General features: G+C 42.7%; 2 protein-coding genes across 8 annotated transcripts in view; one reads left to right on the top strand and one right to left on the bottom strand.

Annotated features, from left to right (window-relative positions):
- The window catches only part of LOC142501182 (uncharacterized), a 28,349-nt gene extending 23,236 nt beyond the window's left edge, over positions 1–5,113 (top strand). For 4 of the 6 annotated variants that reach the window (XM_075610677.1, XM_075610671.1, XM_075610674.1 and 1 more), the window contains 4 exons: positions 415–496; positions 1,380–1,474; positions 2,894–3,108; positions 3,429–5,113. In XM_075610677.1, the coding sequence (XP_075466792.1) occupies positions 415–496; positions 1,380–1,474; positions 2,894–2,926 (210 nt within the window). In that variant the 3' untranslated portion in view covers positions 2,927–3,108; positions 3,429–5,113. Of the gene's footprint in view, positions 1–414; positions 497–605; positions 896–1,379; positions 1,475–2,893; positions 3,109–3,428 lie in introns of those variants that run through there. The other 2 variants (XM_075610676.1, XM_075610675.1) reach the window with 2 other exon arrangements.
- Positions 5,114–11,990: 6,877 nt separating this feature from the next.
- Positions 11,991–22,752, bottom strand: part of NOLC1 (nucleolar and coiled-body phosphoprotein 1) — an 89,425-nt gene continuing 78,663 nt past the window's right edge. For both annotated transcript variants that reach the window (XM_075610668.1, XM_075610667.1), the window contains exons 12-16: positions 17,557–17,772; positions 16,136–16,882; positions 14,613–14,734; positions 13,397–13,486; positions 11,991–12,661 (exon numbers count right to left, since the gene is read on the bottom strand). In XM_075610668.1, the coding sequence (XP_075466783.1) occupies positions 12,503–12,661; positions 13,397–13,486; positions 14,613–14,734; positions 16,136–16,882; positions 17,557–17,772 (1,334 nt within the window). In that variant the 3' untranslated portion in view covers positions 11,991–12,502. The remainder of the gene's footprint in view (positions 12,662–13,396; positions 13,487–14,612; positions 14,735–16,135; positions 16,883–17,556; positions 17,773–22,752) is intronic.

Here is a 22,752-nt window from a genome sequence, read left to right as displayed (position 1 = left end):
CTATATCAAGAAATACAATTAGTATGCGTTTTCTTTGGATGTTATAACTTCAATCTATCTTATAAACACTCACACTTCTGTGTCACTGCTAGTGTTGTTTCATTTTACATACACTAAGTGTCTTATGCATTTGTGGTAGATAAAAAGATGCATCAGTTAGGAATTGCCAGATTGCTGTAATATTGTGTAAATTAGGTTTAGGAAGCAGAAGTAGAGAAAATAAATGTATATTGGAACATCATATTTCCATATCATATATCAGCATAAACATCTTAAGTTAATATAATATTATCAAAAGAGCTTATTCAGAGGAATTTAGCATACATGTTAGAATAAGTTAACATAGAAATCCTTGTAATGTGAAATAAGAAAACCCCCAAATGAATGTACGTTTGTAATCATTTCATGTTGAAGAAGCGCGTAGTCCTGAAGTTCCAGAAGTCAACATCACCATTACCTACAGTGAAACATGCCCCTTTCCTCATGCCAAAGCTGGGTAAGTGGCATATTTCCACATAACTTTCATAACCACTTCAGTGATGGAGAAGCATAAACATTGTTCATTATAACAGCTGGGTTTAATAAATCACTCCCTGCATATATAGATGATGTCAGGGTTTATGAACGCGTGTTCTTGGAAGGAAAATGAATAATTCATCTGATGAACGTGTAGAGACTTCACCTTGGTAGCTGTGGAGACAGGGATGGAGAGCTGAATGTACAATTTTAATAGGATTAGTGAAAACACCAGGCAACTACAAAATACATCTAAATGCAAAGTCAGGTACTCACAGTAATAAATGTGATAGCTCAAAACCCATAGAAAATTCACAATTGGGTTATGAAAAATATTTTTATTACTGTTATCCATGTGAAGTTTTGTCGTTTTTGGCATGCCAGAATTTTTTTTAGTAGTTATTACTAAAGCTATAGTAATAACTACTAAAAAAAAATGTGGCATGCCATAAACGACAAAACTTCACATGGATAACAGTAATAATAATGATGATATAAAATAAAGCACTACCAGTTCCCCGGGATCAGTAGGAGGAATTAAGGGGCAGACGGAACATAAGCACACTCGACAGTTCCTTGTTCTGAAAGTGGTAGGGAGTACAGGTGATGCAAAGACTGAGTACAAAGATGGCAGATTGAAATGTTTTTATTCTGATATGTGTCATATTTCAAGCCATTCTAATGCAGTATCTCTATTAAAGTTCATGACTTAAAAATAAATGTAATCCTGTAACACTAAAGTATGTGATTGAATGAATTAGAAAATGATAACAATATTTATGTAGTAAAAGGCCTAATTTTTGGAGAAAATGTTCCCAGTCTTCTCATTATACACTACCAACAGCTAGTTATTTCCCACACAGCTGGAATTCCACCAAGTGTCCTCAATGTGACCCCTGGTACATTGTCACGCTTAAAGAGAGAAAAAACAAAAATGGTGCATCCATCGTCAATGGAGGTATTTTAGATACTTTTAGTTCATCTTTTTGGGGGCTATTTTCCTGAGCTCCAGCAAACTGTTCATTATGTCCGTGCTGTCACTGGTGTGTTAGTTCTTCTCTAAATAGCTTGGTGCAATCTTTATTTTTATACAAACAAGCAGTATTCACGGGAAATTATGCAGAATCTATCAAATATACCCCCAAAAATATTTTGTGTAAATGCAAAGCTGTTCCCATGTTTCTCCTTAATCTGGGAACCGTTGAAATAATAATTTTTCTTGTTATTTTCCTCGTGGTTGTTTCTGTATTCTTTGGAGAGGAAGTGCATGCTCATTCCCAGATTTAGATATCAAGTCCATCATATATCATTACAGGACAGAGGTGGAAAAAATCTAAAAGGCCACACAGTTATGTTAAGCCAAAAAACTGTGACCAGGCACAAACATTAAAGGGGTAATTCAGTATCTGCCGGAGTGGCCTTTTGTGCCATTTTCGACTTAAAACCTCCATAGACTTCAATAGCGACAGAGCTCGGTCCCTTACGGCTGCTTCTGATTATATAGAATTTGTGCCTTTTCTTTCAATGGAATGATGGTTAGAGCATTGAGCAATTCTTACAGAGGTCTTTTACTTAAATCTTTGTAGAATAGTTTGCCGATTTATATGCAAATGTAACCTTTGGGTCATCTTGGACTATTTACGTGTGTAGCCCCCTGTAAACAGCACAGGCTATACCTATCTTCCTTCTACTGTGACAAGCCCTGTTAAGATCAGGCGCCAGTAATCATCATGGGTTTTCCCCCTTCATAGCCCTATCCTGAGTGGTAGACGCAGGCCTGGACTCTGCTGCAGGCGTGAGCAAGAGGGGAGGTTCTGCTGACACCATGAGGGGAGGGGCTAGCTCTATATTTAGCAGCCAACTCCGGTGAGTGGCGTGGGCTTTTTGTCTTGTTCTTCTCTTTTGATGGTTCTTCGGAAGAGAGAGTAGCTTAGGAAGAGTTCGAGTGAACAGTGATATCGAGAGTCTAGAGTTGCTGGTTATTATGCCGTGAGCCACGAATCCTGCGGAACGGTCCGAGGAGTATCAGGAGGCTGCGGGCTCCCCGGCGCAGCGTGCCGGAAGAGAGAGAGAGAGAGGAACTGAAACGATCAGCGTCTATAGGTAGAGCTGATAGAATTATAGACTGGTGGACCAATGCCCTCACCCCACTGCCAGGGGTGATGGGGGAGAATTCAAGACCCACCTCGAGGCTAACCTCGGGGGTGGGCCACGGGGTATTGAAGCCCTAGCTCAGACCATCCTGTCGGAAGAGTGACTTGGAGGGGAGAGGAGGAAGCATTTGGGCGGAGGTGAGCTGTGTATACCCCGTCCTGGCGGTTGTGTTGAGGCTGCTGGAAGCCTTATCATTGGGATATTGTTGCTCTGTCAAATAAAGAGACTATTCTGCATCCGTAAAGACTGTGTGTGATTTGGAGAGTATAACCCTGGGACCCGAGGGGTTCTTCTATACCGGTCCTGTCCCATTACCCTGGGAGTATAGAAGATGGAGGCGCTGCACCACTAAGAGATCATGGAGGCTATCACCCCAGAAGCCTGGTCCTGGCTCCCCCACAACACCGCGGGAAGCTCAGGCCCTCCTGTTCCTAACAGGTACGCACCACACCGCATGTAATCAGCCCTCATGTACCCTAGACACCACCGTAGAGTCTGGGGGGGGGGGGGGGGAAGCAGGGTTACACGTGTATTCACTTGATTTTTGCAATGGCTATTCTGCTGGCTTTTTCCTAAATTTTTGTTGTTACTTCTGATGGTAGCAACTTAATATGTCAGAATTAAAGCAGATCATTTCACGATTCATTGTTTTTATAGGGGTTCTATGTCTGTCAGGGGTGAGTGACAATCATATTCGGTCGTGTTATTAATTTCTTATAAAATCCTCTGTGCTTCATATTATGCTCTCATTGCCACAGAGCATCCCTCAACTGACGAAGTATAACGCTAAAGAACGCAATAGCAGTTATAAAGAGACATCACTCGGTAAGCTGAAAAGTTTGTCAGAGATTCTTGTCACAAACGCTTTGGACATGTCATCTGAAGATATGATCAAAAAGCATGCAGCCAAAAAGGCATTTACAAACATCACCACTTGACCCTTCTGCAAAGCCGGATTTATAAAGAGATGCATGCAGTCGTGTTAAAAATGTTGGGTGATCAAGAACAATATGTGATATGAGCAGTAAATAGAGATCTAACCTTACTGCGTTGTGTTTTATTTAACGACCGATCTTGAAAAATCATCAGTATTATATTATATTAGCAATAAGTGGACAGACTGCACGTGCTATTTTTAATTTGGGCATGATGTAAAGCTGTTTCGGGAGCATTACTCATTTAGTTTGTTAATTATTGCAGGGCCCCATTAATTACAATAAGGAATTTGATTGTTTAACATGGAAATAAACACATCGTTATATTCATTATCTGCTAACAACTCCATTTGTGTTGCAACATGCTGTGAAAAAAAAGTAGGCTGTTACAAAAACACTTGTTTTTGGCACCACGTCATCAGGAATGAAAGCCAGCAACAGACCTAGCTTGTATAACTTAAAAAAAAACTACACTACCAAATTCTAGGAGTTCTGGGCAATAAGCCAGCATTTCGTGGAATAACACTGAATATTATCAATACTGTAAGCAAGCAGAAAAATGTTTAGTCACAAATGTGAGTAGGATAAAAATCTTAGAAGCTGTTATAAATGGAAATGTGGACTTTGCACAGAAAACGTAAGGATGTTTCTTTTTATTCAGTGTTTTTGTTACGTACGAAATCTCAGTTCAAACCAAATAATATTCAAAATAGTTAATATAACGCTCACTCAAAATTATATATAGCTACATGGGATGTTATCAATAAAATTAATTGATTTGTTTAACAAAATAAGTCCTGGGGAGAAACAAGTACTAAAACAAAGGAATAAGGAGAAGATTTGTATACAGCGAGTGCCTGCATCTGTACTCGTATAGTTGTAATAGTTTTAAACTCTAGCACCATGTAAAAGATCTCTTAGTATACGCTTAGAATGGCCACTAACTGTTCAAATCCTAACTTTATATTTTTATAATAAATATGTATATTTTTAAGTTACCAATTTAAGAGTACACTTATACCTTTAAGACCCACTTGCTTAAAGAAGCATATGAATAGCACTGTGGATATTCTGAACACATGATACATAAAGCTTGGCCCCCTGCAGACGCACTTACCAGAACTCCCTCCTACTGTCTCTGTATGTTCTCCCTACCTACCAATTAGACTGTAAGCTCCTCGGAGCAGGGACTCCTCTTCCTTAATGTTACTTTTATGTCTAAAGCACTTATTCCCATGATCTGTCATTTATATTATCTGTTATTTATTTGATTACCACATGTATTACTACTGTGAAGCGCTATGTACATTAATGGCGCTATATAAATAAAGACATACAATACAATACAATTTGTTCTATTTAAGCATTTCAGGTATACCTTTCCTCTGACAACACCATGAAGTACTTTTACCAGAATGAGTACCAAAAATAAAATGTTACTGTTTTTATTTTTGTATAGGCAGCTAATATATAAACGACGATGCATTTCTCATAGCCATTATGAGGGAGTGGAGATTTTTGCAATAGGGCAGTGGTGGCCAACTCCAGTCCTCAAGGGCCACCAAAATGTCACGTTTTCAGGATATCCCTGCTTCAGCATAGGTGGCTCAATCAAGCCACCTCTGCTGAATCAGGGATATAGTTATAACCTGACCTGTTGGTGACTGGAGTTGGCCACACCTGCAAAAGCTCCTCACCCCTAGCACATGCAGCACTTATCATCTGAGATCTGACTCAAAAAGACTGTTCATGGTCCCAAGGTTCAGCAAAGTATCCGGCTGCTCCTCCTCTTACCGTGCACCCCAAAACTGCAACAATCTACCGGAGACTCTCACAGCACCACCAGTCTAAATTCTTTCAAAACTAAAGCTGTCTCACATTTTAATCTGGTCTGTAACTGTTACATACGCCTATATTATGTATTATCTTTAACTGTGCATGCAATGTCTTGTATATAATGTATACCCCTGTTTACTTATGTAACGATGTGTTTGTAATCATGTATTATTTGTTATCATAACTCTGTGCCCAGGACATACATGAAAAGGAGAGGTAACTCTCAATATATTACTTCCTGGTAAAACATTTTATAAATAAATAAAAATAAATAGTTTCATTTTAAATACAATCATAGTGGAACATTTCTGCATAATCACATACCTGTCAACCAATTTAAAAAATACTGAAGACAGTTTTAATCTCTACTATTAAGAAGTTGCATAATAATAATAATAATAATAATAATAATAATAATAAAAACAGGGGTTTAAAAAATAAAAAAAACACAGATTGGTAGGTAACGATACAGAAGTGCGATTGTTTCAAGGCAATATGCCTTTTAGCTGAAAGGATGTTGTTCTGAAAACTCCTTTAGTAGTAAAGGACTATTCATTTCAGAACATACCTGACTTCGGTTAGAGTTGTCTGGTGGGTCCACCAGGACTTAGGGATCAGTTTGTTTATTTCTCTGTACTCTTGCAGCATCTGACTCAATTAAAAAAAAAAACATAACATATTTTCACATTTTTCTTAGATACATTTGGTGATGTCAAAGCGTTTATATTTTTGTTCAATTCTCCTGCTTGTGTTGGATTCCAGTCTAGCAATGAGATGATTAATAAAGCAAATAACCCATTTACTTTTAGCATAGTTTGCACATCTTCTCCCTCATGGTTCCATTTTGTAGGTTTGTCATATCGGCTCGTCGGAATTCCAGGTAAACCGGAAAAGCAGGTTGGATTACAATTTTCTCTCGCACGTTGCCACCCCATAAAGCACCTAGAACAAAGTTTGCTTCGTACGACCGGATTTTCTTTTGTGAAATACTAGTATAAACCGGCATGCAGTTTATTGTATTGTTATGCAGTTTGTTTCTCAAGAGGTTATATTAACAGAAGTGTAAACATAGAAATTTCGACTAGCATTCCAAGTAACCACATAAAGGCAGACTCAATTAGCATGAACTATGCTGACCTACAGTCAACTCTACCCCAGTAAATAGAGACATGATAAATGTTTGCAATACTTTGAAACCGTGCACAATTGAGCCCGGAATAGAGTTTTTGGGATAAATTAGCATATTCAGATTATCTTATTTATCCCTGGTATCTCTCCACATGTTGTACAGAGGAGTGTTTTGGGAGGTGTACAAGTCAATGGATACTCTTCTAAATAGGAATCACACACACACTTGCTTTGAACATCCAAGACTGTTCAGTGATTATTGATTAAATATCTTGCAAAACAGATATCTATATATTAATCCATATCTAGCAAATACAAATATCACATGAGCACATTCACATGTCTTAGACAGATCTGCAACCATGCTTTTTGCCATTATCAACTAGCATACAGTACTTCCACTGCAGCAAGGGATTCAGGTGACAGTGTGCTCATTTGCATGTGATTTCCCATAATCCCTTGCTGTAGTGGAAGCACTGTATGCTGGGTGCTAATGGTGAAACGCAGGGTTGCAAACTTGTCTAACACATGTGAATGTGCTCACATGTGATATTTTTATTTGTTATATGCTTTACGATGGAGGATTTTTCATCACCTTTTTCACCCACCATAGCTTATCTAATATCTATATCTAAATATATTTTTTACAACCCACGAAACCATTGGAGACCACAGTTGGAGCAGTTTTACACAACTCTACTAGGAACGCATGCTACCCAGGCACCAATACACCAATCGTACAAGGTTGTCTTTGTGCACAAGTGTTCAAGAGTGCATAGGTCACTTCATCAGATGCACAAGAAAACCTGGTACAAATGAGCTGTTGGTCTCTTAAAAAAAGTATCACTGCTCACAAAGTATCTTCTTGAGACCAATAGAGCTACTAGCACCCTTCAATGTGTAATGAACAGGAAATATATTTTATACGTGACACTTATTTACAGTCTGACCGACTATAAATAGAAATTTATATTGCTGATATATTGGCAACCATTGTCACAGATATTAATTAGTTCCAGACTTTAATGGTATTGCACTCCTTGAAGTACGTAACATTCCCAAACCTGAGATTTACATCATTGTAAGTTGACATCTCTGATGTTGTTTAACATGTGTTAGCCTATTGTTATTTATTACACAGTGTGATCACATCATTTACAGAATTGGAACCAGGGAGTTCTCCAGAGCTGCACCTTGCTATTTTCAGCTATGGGGACACTCCAATTCCAGAGATACTGGTGAAGTTATCGGTATTACCACCTAGTTTTTGAAGTGAAACTTCTTAGCTGACGGTGGCTTATTCTAAAATCTCATAGGGTGAAATGAATTCAGTCGTGACTAACTTTGAGTCATTAACTTGGTGTGGGTTAGGGCCCTCATTTAACTTGGGCCTTTGACTCTGCCTGTGGGTTTTTTGGATCATGCTGAATCGAAGTAAAAGTGTGTTTAGGGTGCCTTGTGGTACTTGCGTTCTGTTGGGCTTCGGTCGTCCATGTTTGTCAACTCTACTTGGCTACGTAGTGGTTATTATACGCAGCGAACTTCGCGCTCTTCGGGGAGGCTGTCAGACTGTATACCTCATATGGGGGAACAATGATTACACTAACAAAGCATACAATACAGAAATATAAACATAAGTGTTAACTAACTAGGACCCGCAGGAGGACAACCCTGACTGCATATGTGGTTCCCCCTATTACCTCAATTTTTCTCCCCTATTTGCAGGTGAGACAGTGTTGAGTTCTCTAATCATGGGATCCCTTTAGACCATTCTATCTATCTTAATGTCTTGATGTCAGGGTGGCTCTACCCTGTGATCCCAATTTGTCCAATCCAGGGCACGACGGAGGGCCAGCATCATCTCTAAAGGTTTAGTGTACTTCTCTCACTAGCCCGCCGCTCCAATCCTCCCCAACCCAAGTCCATGCTTCTGTGGGTTTGGTGTGTTCCCTTTTCCGGTATCGTTTTTAGGGACTCTCTCAGTGGGTTAGGCTATCCTCCCCTCTCGTGGTTTGTTGTTGCTCCAGACCCAGCCGTGGCCAGGCAATAAGTGTTCAAGTTCAGACGTTCTGATTCTTCTTTGTTGTTGCAGGGACTCTAGACCATGGCCTCTGCCTCGTTTGGTGGGGGGGGGGGGGGGGGGAATATTTCTCCAGGTTTCCAGTCAGCCCCGTCAGGTTTTCCAGGCCTAGAGCTGCAATGAAGGCCAGGCCCTCATCTGGTCTTAGGAGTAGCCTACTTTCCTTTGTGTGATGCCTGTAGGCGAAATGGGAAGCCCCAGCTGTATCTGACCCCTTTATCTCGTATCAAGTTTGTTATTTCCCAGAGTTCTCGTCTTTTGGCCAATGTTATTGGTGCAATATCCGAGAAGATCTGTATCCGTATGATTTAGTTTTTAGCTTCCTGGGGGGGAAGAGGGGGGGTCTTATTACTTCAGCTGCGTCCGTACCACATTTGCACCCTCTCACTTGGACATTCTTTTGTTACATGTAATTATGTATTCTGGTCAAAGGTTACTGGTCCGAATCCTTGATCAGGCTTCATACCTCTCCTAAAGAATTGGTGATTTGACATCAGTAACCTTTTGTGTCATTGAACATGTGAAATGGGGACAAAGAAAGGGAGATGGGGATCGACGCTTAATGCAAGTCGAATGTAGGTGGATATATACTTTACAGACATTATATCCAGATGGCCTCAATGAGGGCTTCATATACACCCCATTTTTATGAACCTCCCTCATTACGTACTGAGATTCAGATACGAGTAAACAATATATATCAAACATCCTTATACCCACTTTCATGCTCATGGCGTGAACCGCATTTAAATGGGATCCAGGGACCTATTTTTAATAAGTCATATACTCTAGTGGAACTGTTTTGACTACTAGAGGTGGTTCCACTTAAGAGCTCACATTCCTACACCATCAGTCACCTGAGATTTTGCTTTTCAGTCTGGTCCTATGACTCCTCCCCTTATCCCTGTTCACCTACACTGGTCTGCTAACATCCCCGGGGTCTCTATATACCATCAGTTCCCTTGGTCAGGCGGACCCCTCACATTCAGCGTCATGCCAGCTTGTATTTGTATTCCATTCCCTCCCCCAACATATTCACAGTCTCGCATTCATTTGCACACATATCCATCACTGACACAATAACATTACAATTGTGGATACTTATCCTTTATTATTGTATGTCAGACTTAATTATGTGATAGTGATACCTGGGGGTCTGTTGTAATTTATTCCCACATTACTTACTCTGTTTCTACAATTGTAAGCCATCTGCAATTCTTTACAAGTGCAGCAAACCAAAAAACAATTAAAACTTCCCTTGTGAGGATTATATATGCGACTCCACTAATAGGGAGCTCACAGAGAGTTAATTGTTAGGGACTTGCCAGTTTCTCATTGCGAGATTGGGTATTTAAGGTACAAGTGGAGTTGGTTCTATCCCACTCCTGCCCTGACAAAGCGTAGCGTTCTAGGCTAAACGGCCCGTCGGTTTTAGATGACGTCATCCTGCGATGCTAGGAGCTCCGGTGTATCGTGGAAACTGACACCAGCTCGGTGACACTGGTAGTATTGAATGCCGGCTTCTACTTACCTGTTTTCTTCCCCTAGAGCTATTACCTGACATGTGGAATAATATGCATAATTAAATGGCAATGTCTGCGACTTTTTTTGATGGGCTATAACTTTATTCAGGGGACGGGTGTCTGTAAGTGCTCATATGTACATGCTGAAGCGCTACCTCCCCTTCTCCTTACTAGTGTTACTATACACTACACCCATCGACACATAGTATATCATTTGGTGGTCGTTGCATTTTCAAGGGCATTTGAGCAAACTGGGGATACAATATTATACACCTAAGGTGTTACATTGTGCCAGTATCCCCATTTGCCTGTAGGAACACTACTCAAAACTCTTGTCAGTATAAATTAGGCAACTAGCATCTATACAGCTCACTATTAGGAACTCATAACCGCTAACTTTAGCGTTTTTCTGTGGATTCCTGATGGTTGATACTCCATAGATGCTTTGACATATTCGCCTATATATGAGATGTTCCATGGTGAGCTGGAGAGGAATTTTTACCCTCTATTCTGTGTCACTACCACCCAATCTTTTAATACACCTTGACTACACCCTACACTCCCTGTTTTTGTTCCCTAGTAGTATATATTAAACTTTTTTGTTTTGCGTCCTGTAGCACTGTAGGCTACCAGCCTGGGATATTTTTTCAGCCCCACCAAGTGTTTGTCCTCAGAGTGCAATTGTGGTTTTCTTGTCCTACTAGGGCCTTATATGCTATTTGGATTTTTGTGTTCATACCTCTCCGCCAGGTCTGAAGGAGTTGATTGGTGTTTTTTTTTGTTTGTTTTAGTTTTACCACCATGATGGTCTTCTCTCCCCCTTTATTCCAGGTAATAGGAGCTCGCTACTGCTTGCCGAGTTGGTTTTGTTGTCGTGCTGGGGGTCTTAGGTCTGTCTGCTGGGGGCTGTGCGTGCCTCTTTACTCTAGCCAGCCCTCCAGTCTCCGTTTCTCACCGATTTCCCTCTGCCCCACCTCGCTCTCCCCCAGCTATGCACACTGTTGTCAGGGGTCCCTGCAGTATCTCTGCTGTCACCCCTGTCTCGTGGGTCTCCAGGTTGCTCCCCAGAGGGGGGGGCGGGTGACCGCAGTCTCCTCTCCAGTGTGTCTTGTCTATTCCCCACACCCGCGTCAACATCCCTGTTTCCACCTCCCCTCCATTGGGTCAGGGAGCACCACCACGCAGTCTTTTCCAGATGCTCAGTCGGCAACCCCGCGGGGTTTCGGGTTAGGGCGGCTGCCTCCCTCTGCTCTCAGTCACTCTTCTGCGTCTCCGCCGGCCTATGTTCACTGGATGTCGGTCCTCCACAGCTCCGGTTCAGGTGCTACCGACAGGCGAATCCCTGACATCTTTCCCTCCGTTCTCGGGCCGCATCTTTCACCCGATTGTCTCTGCTGTTGCTGTAGGCAACTTCACTCTCGCTCGGCGACCATCTTGATCGCGCGGCCTCATGTGTATGGGGGCCCCGACTGCTCTCCCGTAAGTTTCTGTCACTTGTTTTTGGCCTTTTTCTGCTCCACAGTGGCAAGAGTGAATCTTCCCCCAGCTTTGCTCTCTTTTTTGTGATTCTGTGGGTTTTGCCTGAAAGCGCTGGTCTTTAAGGACGGAGCTTCTCCTCCACACGTCCTGCTAGCTTGGTATCTTAGCCATGCACTTTTTAACATTTTTTTTTTTAAGTCATTAAACCAACAAGATTTATTCGTTACACATCACTGCCATTGGTTCAACATGGGACAATGAGGTTTCATATTCTTCCCCACTTAACATACACAACAGCAACCTTTAGTAATTTTGTAGTGTTAAAAAAAAAAATTTAATAACCAACTGGTAGGTTTTATTATTTTTATATCATACAAAACAGGAAACAAATAAAATAAAAACTTACTCTTAAAAAGTGACATTTCCATCTCAATTTAGATAAACTAAAATAGGAATTTACAGAAGAAATCAGACATTTTTATTTTAGTACACTGTACGCAGTGCATTCTCTCTGCGCTCAGTCACCCTTGATGTAAAAAAACCCATAAAAAGTTGATTTCATAGGCGGGACAGAAAACAGCTTTCCTCCCGTTACTAGTCAATGCATGGCTGGATGCAGACATTGGTGAGGAAAGCTAATCAGTTATTGATAGATTACTGTAGTGCAGAAGTGGCCAACTCCAGTCCTCAAGGGTCACAAACAGGCCAGGTTTTCAAAATATCCTGAAAACCTGACCTGTTGGTGGCCCCTGAGGACTAGAGTTGGCCACCCCTGCTGTAGATGTTAGGATAGATTGCCATGCACAGCCCACTTGGTGTTGTAGGTTGGACCATCCCCATGAATGCAGTATTCATTCACTGTCAAACTTGATTGAATTCACAGTAGTGGAAATGGCACCTCCGCAGTAGCTCCCTCTCTTCTTCTTGGTCTTCTCGTGACGGAACGATTTTCCTTTTGTGAATTTTAGGACGTTATTGGCCCTTTCGCCCCAGTCGCCTATTGCTCCTCTCTGGGGGGGGGAAAAAAATTTGCAAAAAACATGAGCTCTGTGAGGAACGGGAAACTACGGTTACACAAGACGCGGGTGGAGCCACATGCAGTATTGTTTCCTTACTAAATTAGGCCATGTCAGATCCGGTCACATCTAGGACCATGCATAAAAAAGCCCTTATTTAAATACCTTGGTCGAAGCTCACGCAATTAAGGGGACATTTGCAAAAACGCTTTTTTGGAGGCCGTTGAGGGGAGGAAAACCCCATCTATTAGAGTATATGAAATGCAAAAAAAAAACCCCAAAAAGCTGTCTACCAATACATTTAAGTCTCATTAGTGCTTGCCCAACTATGCCGTTACCATGTGTGTGTTCAATTAACATTTTGTCTATCTTAGTACATTCTGGCCTGTCCTGTTCTCACACGTCTAAGGGAAGTTAATATTGGGCGAGAGCAGGGGTGGCCAACTCCAGTCCTTGAGCTACCAACTGGTCAGGTTTTCAGGATATCACTGCTTCAGCACAGATGGCGGAGTCTGACTGCACCAGCTGGGCTGAAGCAGGGTTATCCCGAAAACCTGACCAGTTGGTAGCTCGAGGACTGGAGTTGGCTTCCCGTGGTGTAGTCACATCAACGTGGGCACCATAAGTCTTAATACTTCCATGCCCTAAGAGTTTGACTATAAGCAAGCACTTGGAAAGCTTTGATGTCTATTGGGCTATTTGTGTGGAATAGCCAAGTGAATCCTGTACCTTTGCCTCGAAGGAGTTATTAGCCATACGAGGATCAATTTCTACATCATCTTCTTTCACCCTCCGGAACGGGGTAGCTTGGCGAGGTTCCTGTATCACACCCAAAAACATATATATGTAATGGTCCAGCAAGGAGCATAGTCATTTGTATATTATAATAACTGGATAAACCCAGGATTTGCACAATGCGATGTAGAATAATAATAAAATAAATTGGCAGCACATTCTGACTACGACCGACAGTATTCGACACCGTGATTATACTGGATTGCAAATGAAGCAATAAAAAAAAACAAAAAAACATAAAAATATAAAAGTTAGTCACCTCTGCGTGCTCTGCTGATGCCCTAATGGATTTATGCCTTAATCCAGTCCTCAAGAACCCCCACCTAACAGGTCAGGTTTTCAGGATATCCCTGCTTCAGCACAGTCAAAAGACTGAGCAACCGATTCAGCCACACGTGCTGAAGCAAGGATATCCTGAAAACCTGACCTGTTGCTGGGAGGGGTCTAGAGGACTTGAATTAAGAACCCCTGCTTAATCCTTGAGTCTTTGCAGTATGGCCAATCACAAAAAAATTTCCCCACATGAATGAGACTCTAATGCCTATTTTAAAGCCGAGTCGGTGTCGTATCTTGGATAGAAAAATGAGAACCAACAATATTGAACCATTGCTTAACCCGACGTCTCGAAAACAACATTGCCTTAGCCTCTGGCACAAAGGCACATTCTCGGAGCCAATTGTGCAAGTTTAGGTGATCTCAGCCACTTAACCCTCCGTCACATTCCAGTTTACAGCATCTAGAATTTAAGTAGCCCTAATGAAGACACCTCCTTAACTACATTAGGCAGGGTACCATTATCTCCGCACCCGTTTACAGAAACACGCCAGCCATTAACCGAACATGTTGGTGTTAATCACGGAGCAAAGGAAATCGCCAAGGAGCGGTTTCAAATGTGACCCCCCCAAAAAAATACATGTTTCTGGAGCAGCTTCGGGGACTGCGATGCTCAAACCCAATACGGACAATAAAGAGACAGGTATTTAATAGATTTGTTTGAAATTGTATTTTTATTTGAAACAAAGAAATTAAAACCTTTAATATAAAGGCATACACGAAAGTCATTGTATATATGGTCACACACTGCAGGGCACTGTCCATATTTTCATGCTGCCTGTCATTCATCTCTGCAGATATCCCTTCACTTTCTCACCTTCTTATTAACCTTGGGGAAGGTGTTCGGCGTTTTAGCTTTTAATTTCTTGTTTCCCGGCGTCGCCGTTTCACATTCTTGGCCTTCTGATGCCTCTTCTCTTTTCCGCTTACCCGAGGTACCTGTAACAAGGTAAGAAGCGTATATTACACGCACAGAACGCTTCATGGGTGTATTATTAGGCAAACAGGAGTGGCCTATGGAACAGAGGACGACTGACGAATAAATCAAAGAAAAATAGGGGTGCACCATCATCCAATCAAAATGGAAAAAGAGGGTGACCGAAATGTTCACGGAGCATTCAAAAGTGAAGGCTAGAGGCTTGGTTTAGTCAGACCGTGTCCAAGCGCTCAACGTTTTCCTCTGTACTTCATGTCTCAATAAACAAAGTATTTTTAGGACCTTTTGGTCACCCCCTTTTCCAATTTTGATTGGATGTTGGAACGTCGCTTTTTCCCTCTGATTTTCCTGCAACTGCCCAGCGGAGCTGCACACCGAAGTATTCCTGTCTACAACAGCAACTCACTCCTCAGAGCACAGATCTCACGGAGAAGCGAGTAAAAAACTGCTCCTTTTGGAACATTTAAGCATTAACTCAAGTGGAGGGGGAAAGCTGCAAGTGAAAAGGTTTAGGAGAAAACTGGTGCACTTTTACATCAACGATTTGGTATTATCTGTTTGTTCAGACATTCTAAGTAGGTGCTATCTCCAATTTAACCAGACCCCCTTTCCCCACTTTGAGGAGTAAATACCAAAGCAATACTTCATCTATTTATTGAATTAAGAAGATTTATTAGATATATGGTGTTAAAGCATTTTTTGGAGCCCCAAATATCCCTTTCTGGACTATTATCTGACGCATGGTAAATCGCTGGTGATATATGAATGACCAGGCTAAGTATTGCAGACTAATGCATAGCACAACAGGTTAGAATGAGTGCAGCAACTAACACACAGGCGCCCTCTGCTGGCAAATCACAGCATGTCCTCATAAAGCCGAATATTTCATCTCATTTTGAAATACACGTTTTCTTGATGGAACTTGGTAACAACTTTCTAGAAAGAAAAAAAAAATCCCCTTAACCTGCTGCTGTTGCTTTTGACACAAAAATATTCTGGTTTCCCCCCCTTAAGCAAAACCGTATCACAACTCGTTCCAATAGCTGCAACGCTAAACCTATTCACTAAGGCAGGGGTGGCCAACTCAAGTCCTCAAGGGTAACCACCTGGTCAGGTATTAGAGATATCCCTGCTTCAGCACAGATGGCACAGAGGCCAAGTCAAAGATCCACCTGTGCTGAAGCAGGGATATCCAGAAAATCTAACCTGTTGGTGGCCCTTAAGGACAGGAGTTGCCCACCCCTGGCTTAAACAATGGGCCAAACAATTCAGCACAGATGGCTCAATCATTCTGACTGAGCCACCTGTGCTGAAGCAGGGATATCCTTAACACCTGACCTGTTGGTGACGATCCCCTGCACTAGGGAGAATACAAACACACAATCAAACTAAAAAAGTCTCACCATTAACTTTATCGTCTTCCTCGCTCGAAGAACTGTCCTCTGAACTTTCTTCAGCTTTCTTGGCTGCTGCCTTTGGAGTGGAATTCGCGGTCTTGGGAGTCGAGGTGTTTTTTCTCCCCGCCGTCTTTTCATCATCGGAATCAGAGCTGTCGGAGCTGCTCTCCGCCTTTTTCGCCGCCGGCTTTGCAGCTGGAGCAGCCGCTGGGGTTTTGGGTGTAGCCAGAGCAGACTTTTTAGCCTTCGCCTTATCCTCCTCGGAGCTGCTTTCATCGGAGCTGCTACTTGCGGCTTTCTTGGGAGGGACGGCCTTTGCCACCTTTCCTACTGCTGGTTTTTTGGTTCTCTTCTTATCTTCATCGCTTGAACTATCTGAAGAGGAGCTGCTGCCACCTGCTTTTGCCTTATTCACAGCAACAGGTTTCTTGACAACAGCTGCAGGTTTGGTGGCTGGCGATTTTCCGGCTGTTGGCTTACTCTTCACTTCCTCGTCACTGCTCGAGGAGCTGCTATCGCCACCAGCTTTCTTGTTTTTATTCGCAACCTTTGCCTTGACCGGCGCTACCACCTTGGCAGAGGGTTTTGCCGGAGCTGCCTTTTTCCCACCTTCTGAGTCACTAGAGCTGCTGTCCGAATCGGAGCTCGTCTCAGCCTTCTTGGCAGGTGCTGGTTTTGCCGCTGCCGGGGATGGCTTGGGAGGTGCTTTGGCGCTTGTTTTTTTAGAAGCATCATCTTCAGAGCTGTCCGAGTCTAGAACGAGTTAGAGCGGTAATTAGGGATCAAGAGAAAGTTGTATTCATGAAACTGTGATACTGGCAATCAGGGATCTATCTTACTACAATAAACATGAGTTTCTGAGATGGTGCCGATCAAGGCACTATCGCAGTTTCATGATAAAACCCCTAAAGCAGATGAAGTACAAAGTTGGGGTATTTTTCTGCGAGATCTCGCAGGCAAAGGGAAAAACGAACAAGAAATTTCATAACGCGACTGAAATGATTGCACATAGTGCTGGAATTTAATTATATCACTGTTAAGCTGAATTATTTAGGTTAAATACCAATTATTTACTTCCTTGCCTAGGGCATCATTCTTAACAAGAATACCACTGGTTAAAAGAATCGAGTGCCCTAAAAAAGGGACTGGCGCCCATGAGGAGGAAAGGAGCAGCGCCACAATAACATCAAAATAATAAATCACCCACTCGTGACCGTTTCCATTTTTAACTTTCTTAATTCAAGGTCAGTTTTTCAATTTAACCCATTTCGCAGCCAGGGAGCCCGACGCCAAGGGGTTAACCGCGTCAACATAAGCGCAATATGAAAACATATAGGATCCGTACTGCGTTCATCATTAGAATAGGTGCAGAAATGACTGCCAGAATTCGCTATTTAGGTAAAGGCAGTTTGAATGGCTACACATACCCGAGTCAGAGGAGCTAGGCGGCTTTTTAGCCTTCGCTGGCGGCTTTGCTTTGGTGGTTTTTGCAGCCGGGGTAGTTTTTGCAGCCGGGGTGGTTTTTGCAGCCGGGGTGGTTTTTGCAGCCGGGGTGGTTTTTGCAGCCGGGGTGGTTTTTGCAGCCGGGGTGGTTTTTGCAGCCGGGGTGGTTTTTGCAGCCTTTTCTTTATCACTGCTAGAATCTAAACAAAAATGAAATATAAGGTTACCCCAGGAGCAGCACACAATTAAAACTCTGGATGACAGCCATGCAACAATATCGTAATACTTGTAGGTCCAGGAACAATGACGTTTCTGGCAGGAGTAAGAAAGAACTCAAGGCGGATTTCTAAAATTAAATCATGTCTATGCTATGAACTTTAATGCCGAAATTATAGGCGGAAGCTTTAGAACAGCTATGCCAACTCCAGCACTCAAGGGCCACTAACAGGCCAGGTATTAGGGATATCTCTGCTTCAGCACAGGTGGCGCAATCAATGACAGCCACCTGTGCTGAACTAGGGATATCCTGAAAACCTGACCTGTTGCTGGCCCTTGAGGGCTGTAGTTGCCGCCTCCCTCCCTCCCTGCTTTAGAACATTCAAAACAAAGTTTTCTGAGTGGTAGAAATTCTGGGCACGAACAGCCAGAAATCAGAAGGTGAAACAGCCGACACCATTAAAAAAAAGCATATAAGCCTTTTCTTCTACATATTAAGATCCCTGTGACAGCGTCCTCTTTCCTATCGTCTCAACATACGTACTCGTCGTACAATGTTCTTGTCCTCCGCCCCAAAATGTACCATGCCATCCAAATAAAAGAATGATACTAGTAACAGCCCGCTCACAACCAGGCAATTAAAGCCAAATCCGAGTTAAAGGCAATCAGCCATGTCTGTACTTTAACATCTCCAGTCGGTGAATTCATGGCCAGATAATGTCACGTTCTGAGAGCATGATAACATAAATATACAATGCCAACGCGCCTCACAAACTGGCTTGCAGTTCGTGAAATGTCTACATTTTGAGCCCAAGCCTAATAACAAAACGAGCCATGTAGGTGCATCTTTTGATCACACCTGCCAACACCGTCAAAGTCAACTCCAAATATAGCAGGAAATTATATTTAAATGGCTGTCTGGCAGCAAAACACAATGTTGCGGCTCCAGATTGGCCAGAGATTCAGTATCCATGTTGTCTCCCCTGGATGGAGATTTAAACCCGGGAACTTCACAGGTAAATAAATATATTTAGCAACGGAGAGCATCCGGAGCAATCAAACCCAACACACATTTCAAAATAAAGTTTAATATTACGAGTGTTTACAAATGTATTGCCAAGTTTACTGTTTAACGCTTTGCTGCAGTCCTCTCAGGATAGGAAAGTGTCTCTATTCCAGCTCTTAAGCATTGAACACTAGACTTGTTAAAAGAGTTGATAATAAGGCTGTCGTGGGAGAGGGGGTTTGGCCAGGTATTAAAGGGGTTACACCCCATTTGGCCACCCCCTGCCCTCACCTGGGAGGCGAGGGGTTAACTGGACTGAGGTCCAGAACTGTGTTTATGCCCCTGCTTCAGCACCAAATGTGTATCCCCCTGTGAATATGTATTTTCCCCATTCCAGTGTCTACACCAACACTTACACTGGGATCCACTCGGGAGGGAAAGGGTTAATGTTAATTTAGTGATTATAGCCCTTTGTTCCTTTTTCCCGCCTTTGCAGGCTCCATTTTGCAGTCTCTCCATAGGTCGCCATTGCAGCTCCATGTAATCCTATGGGGATTCCGGCTATTTTGGGCCCGATATCGTAGAAGACCTGCAGGTGGAGCCCGAGAGGAGGAGCGGCGGTTCCCCATTGAAAGTCAATGGAGCAAAGTGTTTCAATGGGGATTCCTCGACTCAGACCTCCAGGAACGGGTTGGCAGCCATCCAAACCGCAGACCGCAAAAGCGGAAACTTTATCTTGAAAAGAGCTTTGATCAATCCCCGGTCAAGTTCAGGTTCAATTGGCGTGGGAAACTTAGGTTCTAGGGCACACCGGAATAAAATTCTTTTTGCCCCTAGATCCAAGTAACCCCCTCACTAGACCCCAACCGGGTCCGACAATCAATGACCCCAGTAAAGGGTCGCGCTCGCTACGAGGGTCGCACCATTGACTAATGGCGGAGGTAAAGGCCGCGAGGAAAAAAACGGCTAAATCAGAATGAGCAGAAACATGGAACCCATAACTCCGGTTCTGTTCAACCTAGAGGGCTGAGATTTGGTCACCATGTAGTCCTAGTTCCAGCATGACTACATGGCAAATACCGACCCTCTCGGAGCAACAGAACGGAGTCAGGTTAATTGTAAAGTTTGGGTTTCTGCCATTGACTTGTATGGCAGAAAAAAGCCACTTTTGTAAATGTGCTTTTTTTTTTTTTTACCAAACATTTTTATTGGGTAGATACACAGTTACATATATACAAGTGTCAATATTTACATCCCAATACATAACACCATTTTCAAATTTTGTGGAAGGGGGGCAAAGTAATTTGCCCACAAAGATCACTTCCCAAGAGGGGGAAGCTTAGTATAGTTCCAAAGTAGGAGAAAGATAAAAGAGAGCACAGAGGGGGGGAGGGAGGGAAGGGGTGGGAAAAAAAAAAAAAATAAAAAAAGGGGGGGGGGGGGGGGAGAGAGTGTCTTCTTCTGGGCGGCCTGCGTCCCAGTTATTAGGGCTGATCGTCCTCCCCGAGGGGATTCCTGTTTTGCTTGGGGGGGGGTGGGGGTAGGGGAGGGGAGTCCTTTCCTATAGTGTCAACCACGGTTCCCACACCCTTTCGAATGGTTTAGTTTTCTGCTTTAGGTAGGCTGTGAGCTTTTCCATCAGCATCACTTCGTTGACTCTTTTTTTTATCATTCCCTTAGTGGGGGGGGCTACCTTCTTCCAGGAAGACGCTACTTCACACCTCGCCGCTGTGAGGATAAAGGAGATTAATTTCCTAGTTGGTCGACCAATTTCCTCAATTGGTCTGGCCAGTAGGTAGGTCAGTGGTTCAATGGGTAACTCGAGGTCTGTGACCTCTTTTATTAAATTTTGGACCGTAGTCCAGTACTTCTTAATTTCTGGGCATGTCCACCATATGTGGGCCATGTCTCCCCTTTGACCACAGCCTCTCCAACACAGATCCAATGCCAGAGGGTAGATTTGTTTTAGTCTCACTGGCGTGAGATACCAGTAGTAGAGTATTTTATAAATGTTTTCCTTTGTGGTGGTGCATATAGATGTCTCAGAGGCCGCTACCCAGATTTCTTCCCAATCTTCCTCTTCAATAGTTACATTCAGGTCGGCGGCCCATTTAAGCATGTAGTCATGCCTAGGGGGTCCTTCCCTTGTTTCCATTTCTGAATAGATCTTGGAGATTAGTCCCCTTTGGTCTGAGTCAGACTTGCATAGTCTCTCAAATCCAGTGGGTAAAGGGAATTCCGGGTTTGGAGAAGTCTTTTGGGCAAAGTGCCTAATTTGGAGGTACTTAAACGCATCCAAATCTGGTATTTTATATTTCGCTTTCAGATCCCTGTAGCTTAAGAGACTTCCTAGGCACAGTATATCCAACAGTGTCTTTATTCCTTTTGACTTTAGTTGGTCAAACTGTTTTGATGCACACCCCGGGGGAAATTTAGGATTATCAAATATTGGTGTAAGCTGTGAGCCCGTAGAGGCGAGCTTATATTTGATTTTAGTTTTTAGCCAGACTTCCCATGTGTGCCTTGCTGTTCTTAGTTTAAATTTTTGCGGTGGCATATCTCCTCTTTCCATACTCCATAGGCATGCTGGCAGGGAAGGCACTTTAGCATAATGTGCTTCTATTTGGAGCCAACATCTTTGGGTCTGATCTGTATTCCATAGTACCGCTTGTTTTAGCTGAGCGGCCTGATAATATTTCTGGATGTCCGGGACCCCCATGCCCCCTCTCCCCCGTGATGACAACAGAACCGATCGGGCTACTCTGGGTCTTTTGCCTTGCCAAATGAAATGGAACATCCTATTTTGGATGTTTTTAAGCTCTGAGCCGGGGACATGGACCGGGAGGGTTTGAAAAAAATACAGTAACCTTGGGAGTATATTCATTTTTAGAGATATCATCCTTCCGATCCACGATATCTGATAATCTTCCCACTTGCTCAAATCCTTTTTGATTTTGTCAAAGAGAGCTGGGTAGTTATACTGATATAGTGACTGGTAGTCCCTTGATACATTCACTCCCAGGTATTTGATGTATGAAGGGCTCCATTTGTATGCAAAATTTATTTTAATTAGTTTCACTTCTGGCTCTGTTAGGCTGAGATTTAGGGCCTCTGATTTATCACTGTTAATCTTGTATCCCGATATACCCCCAAAGTCCTCAAGCTCCTTTTGGAGATTAGGAAGGGAGGTTTGAGGTTTGGTTAGTGTTAGGATAATATCATCGGCAAACAGGGAAATTTTATAATTTGCTTTTCCAATCGTTATGCCCTGAATATTTATATTATTTCGAATTTTAGCCGCCAGAGGTTCTATGGTGAGAGCAAAGAGAAGGGGGGACAAGGGGCAACCCTGTCTTGTACCATTTCTTATTTGGAATCTCTCTAAGTTTCCTCCAGGCAATTTTACAATTGCTGATGGGTTTTGGTACAGCGCTTGAACTCCTTCTAGGTATGTATCTTTGAAGCCGAATTTCTCTAATGTTTTGGTAAGGAAAAGCCAATCAATTCTGTCAAATGCCTTCTCTGCATCTAAGCTTAATAGCATTGCCTTGGAGTTTGTAAGATGGACGTGTTCAATAATATCAAAGATCTTTCTGGTATTGTCTGAGGCTTGGCGCCCCAGGACGAACCCCACCTGGTCAATGTTTATTAATCTTGGCAGAATAGGGTTTAGTCTATTCGCCAAGATTTTACTATATAGTTTCAAGTCATTATTTAGAAGTGAAATGGGTCTGTAGCTCCCGCATTGTGTCGGATCTTTCCCTTCTTTGTGAATAATGGCCAGGTTAGCTAGGGACATTGATGAAGGGATAGGGTTCCCTTCCAGGAATGAATTGAACAGGCTTAGCAAATGTGGGGTTAAGATTGGGAGAAACCTTTTGTAATAGGTATTGGAGAAGCCGTCTGGGCCTGGTGCTTTAGATATTTTAGAGGCTTTTACTGCGGATATCAGTTCTTC

This window comes from Ascaphus truei, chromosome 8 (genome assembly GCF_040206685.1).
Source record: "Ascaphus truei isolate aAscTru1 chromosome 8, aAscTru1.hap1, whole genome shotgun sequence".
Taxonomy (NCBI): Eukaryota; Metazoa; Chordata; class Amphibia; order Anura; family Ascaphidae; genus Ascaphus; species Ascaphus truei.
The sequence above is the reverse complement of the archived record's forward strand: the minus strand, read 5'-3'. Positions and strand labels throughout refer to the sequence as shown.